This window comes from Podarcis melisellensis (assembly GCF_964234715.1).
Source record: "Podarcis melisellensis genome assembly, chromosome: 1".
NCBI classification, from domain to species: domain Eukaryota; kingdom Metazoa; phylum Chordata; class Lepidosauria; order Squamata; family Lacertidae; genus Podarcis; species Podarcis melisellensis.
In genome coordinates, this window is record NC_138528.1 from 10126378 (window position 1) to 10141053 (window position 14676).

The following is a 14676-nucleotide window of genomic DNA, read 5'->3' on the forward strand; positions in this document are numbered from 1 at the left end:
GGGGCATCTGTGCGCAGCCTGCCCACTGCTCCCGGGACTGGAAGGGGAAGCCCGGGTTTCCCCCACCAGCCCCAAAGAGCAGTTCAGGAGCATGCCACACTCCGGCAACGTAGCTCCAAGGACCACACATTCGCTCCATAAGATGCACAGACATTTCCCCTCAGTTTTTAAGAGGAAAAAAGTGCATCTTATGAAGCGAAAAATACAGTATCTCCTGCTAGGACTACTGCAATGCGCTCTACGTGGGGCTACCTTTGAAGGTGACCCGGAAACTGCAACTAATCCAGAATGCGGCAGCTAGACTGGTGACTGGGAGCAGCCGCCAAGACCATATAACACCGGTCCTGAAAGACCTACATTGGGCCCCCAGTACGTTTCCAAGCACAATTCAAAGTGTTGGTGCTCACCTTTAAAGCCTTAAACAGCCTCGGCCCAGTATACATGAAGGAGCGTCTCCACCCCCATCACTCAGCCCGGACACTGAGGTCCTCCTTCATGGATCTTCTGCTGGTTCCCTCACTGAGAGAAGTGAGATTGCAGGGAACCAGGCAGAGGGCCTTCTCAGTAGTATCGCCCACCCTGTGGAACACCCTCCCATCAGATGTCAAGGAAATAAACAACTATTTGACTGTTAGAAGACATCTGAAGGTAACCCTGTACCGGGAAATTTTTTATGTCTTGTGTTTTACAATTTTGTGTCTGTTGTAAGCCACCCAGAGTTGTTGGGGAAATCCAGCCAGATGGGTGGGGTATAAATAATAAAATTGTTGTTGTTGTTGTTGCTATGGGAAGGTGGGGACCGTCAGTCCTCACAACCACCTCATAGGGGCAAGATCTACCAAGAAGAGATGCTGTGCTCACTAGGCCTGGGCTCCTGAGCTGTCTTGTTTCTTTGAATAAAGAGTTAACTTCGCTGACGCAGTGTGATTTATTGCTCACCTGCTCCTGACACTCATCCCTGACAGCTCACTAGTACAATCAGAAGCTGATCTATTACAGATTCCAGAACCTCTTCCTCTGAGGCTACAGGAGACCCCGTGAACACAGGGACCTCCAGTCTCCAAGATTTCACAAGGCCTGATATATGGAATACAGGGAAATGGGGGCAGTAGAGTTCTGTACCACTTTGGGCTGCATTTAAAACTGTACTTGGAGGCCCCCAAGCTTATCCTGATGAACCCCTGGTTCAATCGCTCGCTCTCTCAGCCTACCTCAAAAGGTTGCTGTTCTTGAAGGAAAGACAAGATAAAATGGCAATTAAATAAAACAGGCAGTATAAATTGCAGTAGCTGAGCAGCCTCATTGCGCAAAGGAGCCAAGCCTTCTGAAGCTCACGGAAGCTAGCCATGAAGTTCAGCATCTGGTTTGGGGCAAGTCATTCCTCTGCCTCTCTCAGCGAGTTAGTGGCTATAAAGGGTTTATCACAGCCTACTCACAACTCTTAGGTTAGGGCAGGAAAGTGATTTAAATGAATCATCTCTAATGGAAGGCAGGTGCAAACAGCTAAAATTGTCCCACAGAGATTATGCAAGGGCGGGTGGGATGGTGAGGACGTCCAGGCATGTCCTGAAAAAGGGAAGACTTGAAAAGATTTTATCGACAAGTTTTCAGCAGTTGATTCAGAAAGTGAAGTTTAGGTTTGATAGTCAAAGAACGAGGTGGAATCTGCAGAGATCCAGAACTGCAATGGTCTCAACCGCAGGAGGGAAGCCATTTATCTGTGCGGAGCTGGAGTTTTGGGGGGAGGGGGGCTGCCAGCTATCTGCACTGCCCTGCCCTGCCTCTGCAAGGGGCTCTCTGCTGCCTCCCAGAGCCCCCCCTTCCTCAGTCCTCCTGGGAAGGAGGCACTAGGCTCTGGCAGAGTCCTAGAGCCCTCCCACCTCCTTCCCAAAGCTGGGAAAGCACTAACTAGGCTTTGGGAAGGAGGCAGGAGGACTCTAAGGACCCTGTTAGAGCCCTCACACCACCTTCCATGCGCCTCACTTACCCGGGTTTGGGAAGGCAGCGCCAGGGCTGGAGGGGGAGTCAAATGTTGCCGAGGGCTGCCAAAATGCCTCGAGGGCCACATGCGGCCCTTGGCCCGCACGTTAGACCAGTGTTTCCCAACCTTGTGCCTCCAGATGTTTTTGGCCTACAACTCCCATCATCCCTAGCTAGCAAGACCAGTGGTCAGGGATGATGGGAATTGTAGTTCAAAAACAGCTGGAGGCCCAAGGTTGGGAAACACAGCGTTAGACCACTCTGCACTTGACCAAAACTAGGGACCTCCCTTTGGCCCACTAGCTGTCACAGAACTCCAGCTCCCATCAGCCCCAACAGGTATGGCCAATGGCCTGGGATGGTGTTTGGCAACACCTGGCAAGCCAGTGGGATGTCCCCACCCTTGATCAACACAACACGTGGCCCTCGGTGTGTGTTTTGGTGGGCCTTGGCCCCTCCAGCCCTTGCGCTGTCTTCCCAAAGGCGCTGGGCTTTGGGAAGGAGGCATGAGAGCTCCTTCATTGGAGGTTTTAAAGCAGATTGGTTGGCCATCTGCCAGGGGTTCTTAGCTGCAATTCCTGCATTGCAGGGGGTTGGACTAGATGACCCTAAGGTCCCTTGCAAATCTATAATGGGAAACCCAGCCAGATGGGCGGGGTATAAATAATAAAATTATGCTGCTGCTGCTGAGGATTGTATGGGAGATGCTCAAAGGCGCAGGTGCTCCCAGTGGGTTTTCCACAAGTAACAACAGCTACTGCTCTCTGAACGCCAGGGAGCCGAGCCGTCTCAAAAAGAAACGGGGATGCAAAATTGACACGGAGGGGTTGGCATTCCAGAATGGCAAGCCCTAAAGCCCTCTGGGAGACACGGAACCTGTTTCACAATTATTTGGCTCCCAGCAGATTGAAAAACTTGATATTATGCACGCATTTCATCATCAGCTTCATAGAAGAAATCCTACCCAAGCTCCACATGTGATAATGAAAAATTTGCATTCAATTGAACTCACAGATGTGAAGGTCTTGATGAAATGGGTCCACTCCCTACTATGGCGAAACCAGCAAGAGTCTTGTGGCACTTGAACAATCAGCAGTCTTGACTGCCGCGTAAGCTGCCTTGTTTGTCAGTTGCACAGAAGTGTTCTCCGTTGGCAGATGACATAATACACAGCCACACAGGGAGGGGAATGTATGCATCTCATGCATCTCATGCATCTGAGCATTGCGAGTCGAGCTGACAGAAGCTCCTTTCGCAATAAATCTGTCAGGGCTTCTAGCACCAGGAAAGTCCCAACTTCTATTTTTGCTGCAAACAGGCTCATGCGGCTCCTGGCCTTATTATAGCATTTCCCCAAGAGCTCCGCTTCCTCTCTACACAAAATGCACCCATCAATGCCTGGCACAAACAACAGCTTGTGTCTCCCTAGGTTGTTCTCTTAGTATATACCCACTGAAATCGATGGATGTGGCTCACTTAGATCTCTACATCTAATATTCCCATGAGGATGACTTGGCCGGATGCCACCCAAGGGGTTTGCGTTACAACTCCCTCTAGTAGCAAACTCAGGTGGTGGGTGCTGATAGCACAGAGCCATAGCAAGAGGCACAACCAAGCTTTTGCAGAGGTACTAATAAATTTTTGAGTAAAAGGGGGGGAACAGCCCAATGAGGGTTGGGTATTCTCTGTATCTGCAAAGTATTGAGGTCCGTTGTTTGGTTGTAGGTCGCATTGGGTTGCCTTGGGTGGTATAAAGTGACTGACAAAGTTAATACTGTAAATAAGAATGGAGAAATAGGGAATTGTACAAGGGGTGTGTGAGGGAAGAACAACCAGCTTGAACCTCTGGCAGATTTTAATATCCTGGGGTAGAGTCTGGCTGGCAAGCACTCCAGCTAGCAAGCAAGGCTACACTCCCAGCATTTATATGAATGGAAAATGTTCAATGGAGCTCTTTGTGGCCAGTGCCATTGCATAAAGTGGCAGGTTTTGATTGCTATTAAAACTGTTTTAAATATTTATTTTGTATTATTTATTAAATTTGTACTCTGCCCTTCTTCCCAAGATAGAATCATAGAATCATAGAGTTGGAAGAGACCACAAGGGCCATCGAGTCCAACCCCCTGCCAAGCAGGAAACACCATCAGAGCACTCCTGACATATGGTTGTCAAGCCTCTGCTTAAAGACCTCCAAAGAAGGAGACTCCACCACACTCCTTGGCAGCAAATTCCACTGTCAAACAGCTCTTACTGTCAGGAAGTTCTTCATAATGTTTAGGTGGAATCTTCTTTCTTGTAGTTTGGATCCATTCTCTGGAGCAGCAGAAAACAACCTTTCTCCCTCCTCTATGTGACATCCTTTTATATATTTGAACATGGCTATCATATCACCCCTTAACCTCCTCTTCTCCAGGCTAAACATGCCCAGCTCCCTTAGCCATTCCTCATAAGGCATCGTTTCCAGGCCTTTGACCATTTTGGTTGCCCTCCTCTGGACACGTTCCAGTTTGTCAGTGTCCTTCTTGAACTGTGGTGCCCAGAACTGGACACAGTACTCCAGGTGAGGTCTGACCAGAGCAGAATACAGTGGCACTATTACTTCCCGTGATCTAGATGTTATACTCCTATTGAAGCAGCCCAGAATTGCTTTGGCTTTTTTAGCTGCCGCGTCACACTGTTGGCTCATGTCAAGTTTGTGGTCAACCAAGACTCCTAGATCCTTTTCACATGTACTGCTCTCAAGCCAGGTGTCACCCATCTTGTATTTGTGCCTCTCATTTTTTTTGCCCAAGTGCAATACTTTACATTTCTCCCTGTTAAAATTCATCTTGTTTGTTTTGGCCCAGTTCTCTAATCTGTCAAGGTCGTTTGGAAGTGTGATCCTGTCCTCTGGGGTGTTAGCCACCCCTCCCAGTTTGGTGTCATCTGCAAATTTGTACTGCTCTCAAGCCAGGTGTCCCCATCTCAGGGCAGTTTGCAGCATACAAGATAAAAACACAAAACACAGAATGAAAACAAGAACAAGCCAAATCAACACCCCCTCCACAAACACATTTAGAATAGAATAGAATTTATTATTTATACCCCGCCCATCTAGCTGGGTTTCCCCAGCCACTCTGGGCAACTTCCAACAAAGTATTAAAATATAGTGATCTGTTAAACATTAAAAGATTCCCTAAAAAGGGCTGCCTTCAGATGTCTTCTAAAAGTCTGGTAGTCGTTCTTCTCTTTGACATCTGATGGGAGGGCGTTCCACAGGGCGGGTTCCACTACCGAGAAGGCCCTCTGCCTGGTTCCCTGTAACTTGGCTTCTGGCAGTGAGGGAACCGCCAGAAGGCCCTTGGCGCTGGACCTCAGTGTCCGGGCAGAACGATGGGGGTGGAGACGCTCCTTCAGGTATACTGGACTGAGGTCATTTAGGGCTTTAAAGGTCAGCACCAAGACTTTGAATTGTGCCCAGAAATGTACTGGGATCCAGTGTGTAGCGTGGGGGGTGCAGGGGGGCCGGCCGCACCGGGCGCAACATCTGGGAGGGGGCGCGCTTGCCTCCGGAGTCGCCGAAGAGCCTCGGGCACAGGCTGTAGCAGAGCCCCATGTCTTGCGGAACCGACGAGCTGTGCGCGTGTCCGGGCTGCAGGTGTCCGGCAGGCAGCGGCTCTCAGCGCTCGCCGCGGTCTGGGTGCGCCAGGCAGCCCCTCCTCACAGCCCCCCTGCCGCCGCTGCAGCCGCTGGGCCATGTTGCATTTTCCTCACCTCTCTGCCCTCCTCCTCCGGGCAAGCGGCATCGTTTGGGCGGCAGCGCCAGCGGCAACTTGCCTCAGATCACCTGACACGGATCCGCCGCCGCCGCCGTGGCTACCATAAATACCCCAGCCCAGGCAGCAGCAAGAAGCTGGCAGCGGCGGCAGGTTAGGGGTTAGGGGGCGCAAATTACTTGTCCCGGGTGCTGACAACCCACGCTACGCCGCTGCTGGGATCCAATGTAGGTCTTTCAAGACCGGTGTTATGTGGTCTCAATCACCAGTTTAGCTGCCGCATTCTGGATTAGTTGTAGTTTCCGAGTCACCTTCAAAGGTAGCCCCACGTAGAGCGCATTGCAGTAGTCCAAGTGGGAGATAACCAGAACATGCACCACTCTGGTGAGACAGTCCGCGGGCAGGCAGGGTCTCAGCCTGCGTACCAGATGGAGCTGGTAGACAGCTGTCCTGTACACAGAACTGACCTGTGCCTCCATGGACAGCTGGGAGTCCAAAATGACTCCCAGGCTGCGCACCTGGTCCTTCAGGGGCACAGTTACCCCATTCAGGACCAGGGAGTCCTCCACACCTGCCTGCCTCCTGTCCCCCAAAAGGATATAGGGTGTTAATCAGCCAAAAACGTGGCTTAAGAGGCACAGCTGGGCTACCGGCCAAAGCTGACAGAAGGCACTCCGTGCCACTGAGGCCACCTGAGCCTCAAGCTAAAGCAAAGGATCCAGGAGGACCCTCAAGCTACATCCCCGCTCCTTCAGAGGGAATTTAATCCCCTTAAGAGCAGGCAACTTCCCATCCATCGCCAAAAGTGGACTGAGGTCCAGTCTGCTGGCTCACATCCGGTCCATTACCGAGGCGAGACAACCGTCCAGCACTTCCACTGCCTCACCTGCAGATGTAAAGGAGAAGTAGAGTTGTGTGTCAGCAGCACATTGCTAACAATGTAGGTAATCTAAAACTCCAGATGACCCTGCTCAGTCTTGCCCAACAAGGGGAGGTTAGTGACTGGCCAGAAGTTGCTTAGATTTGGGGAATCCAGGGAGGGTTCCTTGAGAAGTGGCTTACAACTGCCTCAAGGAGGCATTAATCACCTCCCTGGTCCAGCCAGCTGTCTCCTCCCTGCTAGTTTTTATCAGCCAAGTGGTTTCATGTAGATGTTAAACAGCATAGGGGACAAAATCAAACCCTGAGGCATTGAGAGCTCCACAGAGCCGAAGATCACACCTGCCCCCCAAGCATCACCCTCTGGAAACAACCATCCAAATTGGACCAGAGCCGCTGCAAAGCAGTGTTATCACACCTAACTTGGATATCCGCTCCAGAAAGACACTGTGGTCAATGGCATTGAAAGCTGCTGAGACGTTAAAAATTAACAAGGACACATTTTCCGTCGCTCTTGCAACAGAGGGCGACCAAAGCTGTTTCTGTGATCGAAATAGGCCTGAACCCCAATTGAAATGGATCTAGAAAATCGGTTTCCTCCAAGAGTGCCTGGATCTGGTCCGCAAAGAAGGGGAGATTAGCAACTGGCCAGAAGTTGCTTAGATTTGGGGAATCCAGGGAGGGTTCCTTGAGAAGTGGCCTTACCACTGCCTCCTTCAAGGCGGCAGAGACCATCCCCTCTCTCAAGGAGGCATTAATCACCTCCCTGGTCCAGCCAGCTGTCTCCTCCCTGCTAGTTTTTATCAGCCAAGAAGGGCAAGGGTCCAGAGTGCAAGTGGTCAATGGCATTTGACCAGTTCTCCTCTGCACACACCTCAACCGTCTCCCAGCCTGTTTCCTCGCTAAGCTCTGGAGTATACCAGGGGACCAAAAGGGCTCCACGAAGTGGGAGAGGGCATTCAGGGGTGATCATGTCAACAGACTGAGCCATTTGGATGTTCCAGAGGTCAGCCAGGGCTTTGACAGGAGTGCCAGTCACATCAGCTGGAAAATCCCCCAGAGCCATCTGGAAACCCACTTGATCCATCAGACTCCGAGGGCAGACCATCCCAGCAGTTCTCCTGCCTCTGCGGAGGGGAAAAGGTGCTGAGCACCTAAATCTGAACAGGGAGTAATCTGATCATGACAAGCGGCTGATGTCAATATCTCCCACTTTCAGATATGAATGTTGAAGTCCTCCAGAACCAGCAGTCTGGGAGTCCTCAGCACTGCCTCTGAGACCAGATCTGTCAACTCAGGCAGGGAGACTGCCCGAGTCAATTATGCACACATTTTGGTTTCTTTCAAATTATTTTACAACGGAGGAGAACACGATCAGCATCGTCTACCTCATGTGCAAAAACGTTTTGGACTGTGATCATCTCTTTATAGGACAGGACACGTTCCCTGAGTTTACATCAATTCCTCCCCCGCCCCGCCCCCCACCAAAGCACAGTAAAATGCAGTTTTATTTCATTCTATCCTACAGGTTTATTGGGATTTTGTTTGGCTAGCAAACAAACCAGAGGTAATAATGTCTTTTAGGTCAACATAGGACTATCATCTTGGGGCGGGGAGGAGGGGTATTAAGAGTAAAATGGTGTTTTGCTGCCTTCAGCAGAGCATCCAAAAACCCCACTTTCTCCTTACCACGTCAAGGTACAGATAGTAAGAATCTGAGGCCTTCTGGCACCCAAGGCAGAAAACCCAACAGGAACTGCTCCCAGTCCATAAAAACACAACACTTAGCAAACCACTTGCTGACCTGTCAATGATACCCAAAATCAATAGCCTGAGGTGGCCAGCTCATTCCCCCACACGAGTAGCTTGGCCCTGAGGCGACCGCTTGTGCAAGTCATAATGGAAGCCGGGTGATGACCAGATAACACTTGTTTTGAAGTGCCTTCCCGGGCTCCCCATTCATTGCCAGGCTTAATCAGAGTGCCGTTTGGACCTTTAAAAGCCCATGCAGCTTCAGAGATCAGTCTTAATTCAAGGTTCTCATCCAGGCGCCCTCATCTTCTGAGGCGCAACAGGTTGGGAAAGAAAATCTCTCCAGGAAGCTTGGCTGCCACATACTCTTGATGTTTTAAGCAGACAAAGTAGCATGTGTGAACTGTCCTGTCACTTTTTAAAGCTGAATGTTGTTGTTATATGTTTTAATACTGCCGATATTTATTATATAAGCAATTAACCTTATTCATTTATGTATTATTCAACAGAAGCTTTCAAAGGGAATTTTATAAATGAAACTTTGGGGAGGGGGGGGAATAGTAATAACCACAGAACTGGGTTGCAGATCACATGATATTTTTTCATTAGAAAGCTTAGCTGAGTGCCTTTCTGTTACACTCTCCACTGAAACTGGGACACAGCCAGGCAGTTAAAAAAAAACAGATTCTGGAACTTCATTTTATTTTGAAATCATATAGATGGATTTGTGATCTGTGTTTAGTGCTTTCAAGTCCAACTTAAACAGAATAATAATACAGACTAAATTTAAAATTTGGACGCGATATTTCATTTCAAGAGAACTACAGGCAGTGTAAAAAAATATACAGAGTAACAGTAGAATATACTACAGTGCATGCTTTTTAAACTTTGGAGAACATGATTTGCACACTAGTATATGCACAATTAAATGAGCTCTTTCTGCAAAACCATTTCTTTCTGCATTAAATTGTTAAAACAGCATGAAAAATTAATCCCCCCGATGCAAGCATTTTGCTTGCAACAGTCCTTCCCTGTTTAGCCCTTTCAACTACTGTACTTACATTAACATTATTTATTGGAGAAAAGTCAATGCGACTGTAACAAAAAAAGATGTTTATAAACATTATTTTCCCTCACTGATGTGCTTTCATTTAAGATTAAATGCAGTATTCAAGGATGCAAGCAAATGCTTATCTGTTGCTCAGCTGATTGCTGGGAACTGTCAAGTGAAGTAGAGAATTGTACAATTACGGTACTGAATGTTTTCTTCCAACGCACATTCAGCAAATAACTATATGAAGTGTGCAATTCTATGCAGATTTACTCAGAAGTCCCATTGTGTGGATAGGAATGCAGCAAATGATTTTAAAAGTGCAGCAGTACCAGTGAATATTTCCCAACAGCAGCGATTTAAAATGATAAATTAGTGGTTTACAAACTATCAGTGGTCAGGATTCAAAGAGCTGCTTAGGTTCACGCAAAGAGCTTGCATTAGTCCTATGGAAATTTGGGCACTGAGCATCTGGCCCCAATTCACGTCAAACGGCTGATGGATCATCCCTCAAATTATAACTTCTCAGGCTCATGAAACTAGTTGAATAACTTCTTTGAATCCAGATCAGTATTTTGGCCATTTGTAACAGGTCCTCATCATAACGTACATTTGGAGCAATCTCCAAATAGGCATATCAGACTACAATCCAGTAATTACAGCAGCTACGATAGAGAAAGACAGTGTCTTTCATAAAACAGAATTTGCATTCATAATAAAGGATCCTGTTTCAAATTCTCGTCTGCAAAGGAATCAGAGCAAAAGACAGTTAATGCTTTCCTTCTCTCAAGCTAAAGGTTCTGTATAGACATTGCAGGAAGACTGCAAAACATCTATGCTTTGTCTGAAATTAAGGTTCAGAACAGAGTTATCGATTTTCTGAAGTGGGGAATTGCCACGATTGCTTCCATGTCCCAGGAGCCTGGAGAATTCCTGCAATCCATCTGCCACCCAGTGAGGCTAAATCATGTCTGCTACATATCTCAGCCCGTGTTCCATCTTAAGAATGTTATAAGCTGCAGTCTTTAGGCAATCTCATGCCCAACTTTTTCTCCCACCCTGGATTTGTGTAACATCCAGACTGAGAAAGAGTTTTTGGAGAGCACAAAACCTTGCTCACAATATTGTGAAACATTTTGGCCTGGTCCCAAACAAAAGTATTACTGTATGATGGTGTTTTCTAATGGACCAACACAGCTACCTGCAATTTTTTGTGTTAACTGGAAGTTAGAACACATATTGTAGTCAAGATGGAAATGACCTATTGTTGTTTAACAGGTGTGGACTGCGTAAGCCAAGTTTTATTTTTTAAAAAATCACAGCGCCAAAATGAAATTAATGTCACAGGAAAATAATTCAGTGCTCCGACTTCTTTTATGAACAGCAAAAGGATGATGTCACCAAGCGATAAGTGCATTGTTGTCGAGGTCTGCTACTGTAATTTTATTAATGCATAGTTTGTACGTGCATAAGAACTGCACAGATAGGTTGAGGCTGGGCTTGCTGTCATCACACTTCTTCCCCCATATATTAAATGTACACACTATAAACAAGTTAAAAGTGCTTCAGTGTTCATGAGTTATTAGCTCACGCAAATCCACCTTAGTCTGTGAGACAGCAAACACGCTCTTCTCCCCAGTCTTCCTCCGTGCAGCTCCAAGCATCGTGTATCAGGCTTGTCTCCAGAGAACCTTGAGAGAGCAAGCCAAATCAGAAGGCCTTGCTGCCAATAAGTTGCCAGAAGAATAGCCTGCCATAGTTCTACTCGGCGTGCCAACTCTATTGGGCAACGCAACTTTAGACAGAACGTCCATAATGAAGCATCCACTTCCACAGAAGAGTCAGCCACATTTAAGTGATCACTCTTGACACTGTATTGCAGCTATCTAATACTTTTGGAAAACAAGAGTTAACCGATAATATGCAAGTTTTGGACAGGTTTCTTCCAAAGCCAGCATTAAGAAGACTGATCAATCTGAAATGAGTCTGAAGAAAATGATGTGGAATTAATTGTTTGGCGCTAACATACACATGGTTCGAATTTGTAATTTTCAGCTCTCTCTCTCTCTTTTGGATATAGCATAACTATATTATAAATTAAGACAGCAGAAAAATATATGTTCTTCCAACAGCATACACGGCACTTTGAAAATACCTATAAAAAGGAAGTAAGCATCAGGTTCACAGCTAGCGAACACCAATGTAAATTTCAGCTCAATTGGTTTTCAAACTTTTAATACAGAAGATAAATCTTTATTTTCATTAGTTATGTGGCTAGTTACATTTTAAAATATCTGCCTAATTCAGTAAAAATTTAAAATAGTTGTGGGCTTTTTATATATACATCACAGTATATGGTGCTTTTTAATTTAGCAACAGAAAGGCACAATTATCAAGCAAAAAAGAAAAAAAGAAAAAAGGCTACAGTACCTAAATGTAACTGGTTTGTATTGACAAATTAACGATGCTTTAGAATATGGAAAAGATTCTTAAATACCAGGTTCTCTCATTAAAATTTTGGTCCATTAGAACAGCCTCCTTCCTACGCAAAACATTTGGAAGCGCTGAGGTAACAAGCTTTTCCACCAGAGCAGTTTGTGGTCCGAAGAAACAAATAACTTAGTATGAAATGGCTTGAACTGACCACAAATCAAACTTTTGGATCAACTAGAAACATAACCAGTTTTATACATGTCCAAATAAAGAGAGAGGTACGTTTATAAGTTTGAGGCATCGACAGTATATATGCATACACATACAAACAGAGTTTACATTTTGTTACAACAGTAAGACTAGACATGGCATTTCTCAGGGACCTGAAGCTTCTAGGTCTCTTAACTCTATGATTGAAGACTGGAGCTCTCTTTGCTTGCCCCGTACTATTTCAGCAGAGGCAGCGCATCTCTGTGTTTCTCAAACGGTGAACCTTCTCTCATAATGTCCGCTGTTCGCCTCCCTTCCCATGCCAAGGACAAACACCAGCATCAGGACAGACCCATTACCTGAAACAGGCAGGGAATCAAGAAAGTCAGCGCAAACCCCACCATTCCATAGGTGCAGTAGCGATAAGGCAGCTCCACCTCCATGCGTTGCCGCGCCTGCCGAATATCGTCACAAGGGATGCGGAAGATTTTACAGGCCAGTGGGATGGTGACCTTCTTCATGCCCCACTTTGTGAGCAACAGAATCACCACTCCAATCAGCAACCGCAACATGACTTTTCCAAAGAGAGTCACGGTGAGGGAGGGAGGCAGTAAGGGAAGCATCTCTGGCGAAGGATCCGGGGTCATGTTCAGCATGTAGATAACATGAGAGCCGCACGCAACGCCGGCACCGCAGCCTAGGATCTGAGCAGTGTCTCCTCGCGAGGTGCTCCAAGTGTCAAGAGTGAAGGAGAAAATCCCCAAGGCAAGATGGAGACTGATGATAATTAGGGGCGCGTACGTGCAGGTTAAGTTGAAGCTGTCAACTAAGTCCACAAGTGGAAGGAAGACAGCTAAGATGAGAAGAGCGTAAAAGAATCCAGCGATAACATCCTGTTATAAAGGGGGGGGGGGAGAGAACAGATTAATACTATTTTAACAATATGGTGGTTTCATAGGACAGGTGTTTTCAAACTTCCCTCCCCCCAGAATGTCTTAGTACAGCAAAGCAACATGGGTACAAGAAAGAAGGGGGCAACGCTTCAGCAATGCCACAATCACCACCCAAGGTTGCAGTGATGCTGTTCACCCTAAATGCACCTCTAGCACAGAACTGCTGGCTGCTTTTCTGGAGGGAAAGCTTTCGGTGCTAGCAGATACATCCAGATACAGAAACAGAGGAGACTGGCCAGCATGGCAGTTGTTGTCCCTGTGCAACAGGTGGACAACAGCATTTTCATGTCTCTGAAAAGGTATTGCCTATGCAAATTAGGAGTGGCAACCTCTAGCCCAGGAGCCAAATGTGGCCCTCCAGTCCTCTCTACTTAGTCCTCTGAATTCTCCCCCAGGTCACACGCCTCCCCGGCCTTGCTTCCAGTATTTTTGCCTGGCTGGAATGAATCCTTGTACTTTGATAATGCCTCTCGTGTGTCTGGATGAAAAGACAGGGAGGGGTAAGCAGCTCGGATAGCTAATGTTGGTAGAGTATGAGACTCTTAATCTCAAGGTTGTGGGTTCGAGGACCACGTTGGGCAAAAGATCCCTACATTGCAGGGGGTTGGAATAGATGACTCCTTTCAACTCTGCAATTCTATAATTCTATGTGAGTTAGGGTGCAAGCCAGCCTACTGTACAGAGATGAAATTAACATTAGTTGCTCTACTCACTTTTGTCTCTGGTGCTTGAAAGGTTGCCCTTATGCTGAAAAAGGGTCCCCACGAAGGAGGAGGAGGATTCTCTAGTTAGAATGCAGAATCCCAAATCTAGTTTATTAGGTTTTTAGATAAACTAAATTTGCTCATGCTTACATCAAAGGTAAAGGGACCCCTGACCATTAGGTCCAGTCGTGACCGATTCTGGGGTTGTGGCGCTCATCTCACTTTATTGGCTGAGGGAGCAGGCATACAGCTTCCAGGTCATGTGGCCAGTGTGACTAAGCCGCTTCTGGCAAACCAGAGCAGCACATGGAAACGCCGTTTACCTTCCTGCCAGAGTGGTACCTATTTATCTACTTGCACTTTGACATGCTTTCGAACTGCTAGGTTGGCAGGAGCAGGGACCGAGCAACAGGAGCTCACCCCGTTGCGGGGATTCGAACCGCCGACCTTCTGATTGGCAAGTCCTAGTCTCTGTGGTTTAACCCACAGCACCACCCACGTCCCTCATGCTTACATTATCGGAGTACAAATTTTTGCTCAATTCTGTTCAAGGAGTTGCACCAAGTGTGGGTGGGTTTTATTTGTTTATGGAAGGAAATCAGCAAGAGCCCCAGATATCAAATGGAGAAAAGGGAAGTGGCAGAAGAAATGCAGAACCCTAGAGAACAGCTGCCAAGTACTCAGACTGTGTGGATGGCAGATCAAAGAGAGGAAGGAGATGTATGGACAAGATGTGCTGCTCATACACAGACACGCAAGCTGAAAAAACGTTCGCGGTTTGGGAATCTTTCCTCTTTTTATCTAAGATCTGCAACAGAAGTAGCCTGGCCTAACTTAAAAGGGATTGTTTTGCTGTGCCAGAAGAAGTTGCACTTTAAAAGTGTGTTGTCTAAAACATGGTGCTTCCACTCAACACGCCCGCCCGCCCCCCCATACAGCCTTTTTTGGCTCTTCAGAAA

General features: G+C 47.0%; 1 protein-coding gene across 3 annotated transcripts in view; it reads right to left on the reverse strand.

Annotated features, from left to right (window-relative positions):
* Positions 1 to 9051: 9051 nt before the first annotated feature.
* Positions 9052 to 14676, reverse strand: part of SGPP1 (sphingosine-1-phosphate phosphatase 1) — a 30205-nt gene continuing 24580 nt past the window's right edge. For all 3 annotated transcript variants that reach the window (XM_081913451.1, XM_081913450.1, XM_081913452.1), the window contains exon 4: positions 9052 to 12953. In XM_081913451.1, coding sequence (XP_081769577.1) covers positions 12402 to 12953 — 552 coding nt within the window. In that variant the 3' untranslated portion in view covers positions 9052 to 12401. The remainder of the gene's footprint in view (positions 12954 to 14676) is intronic.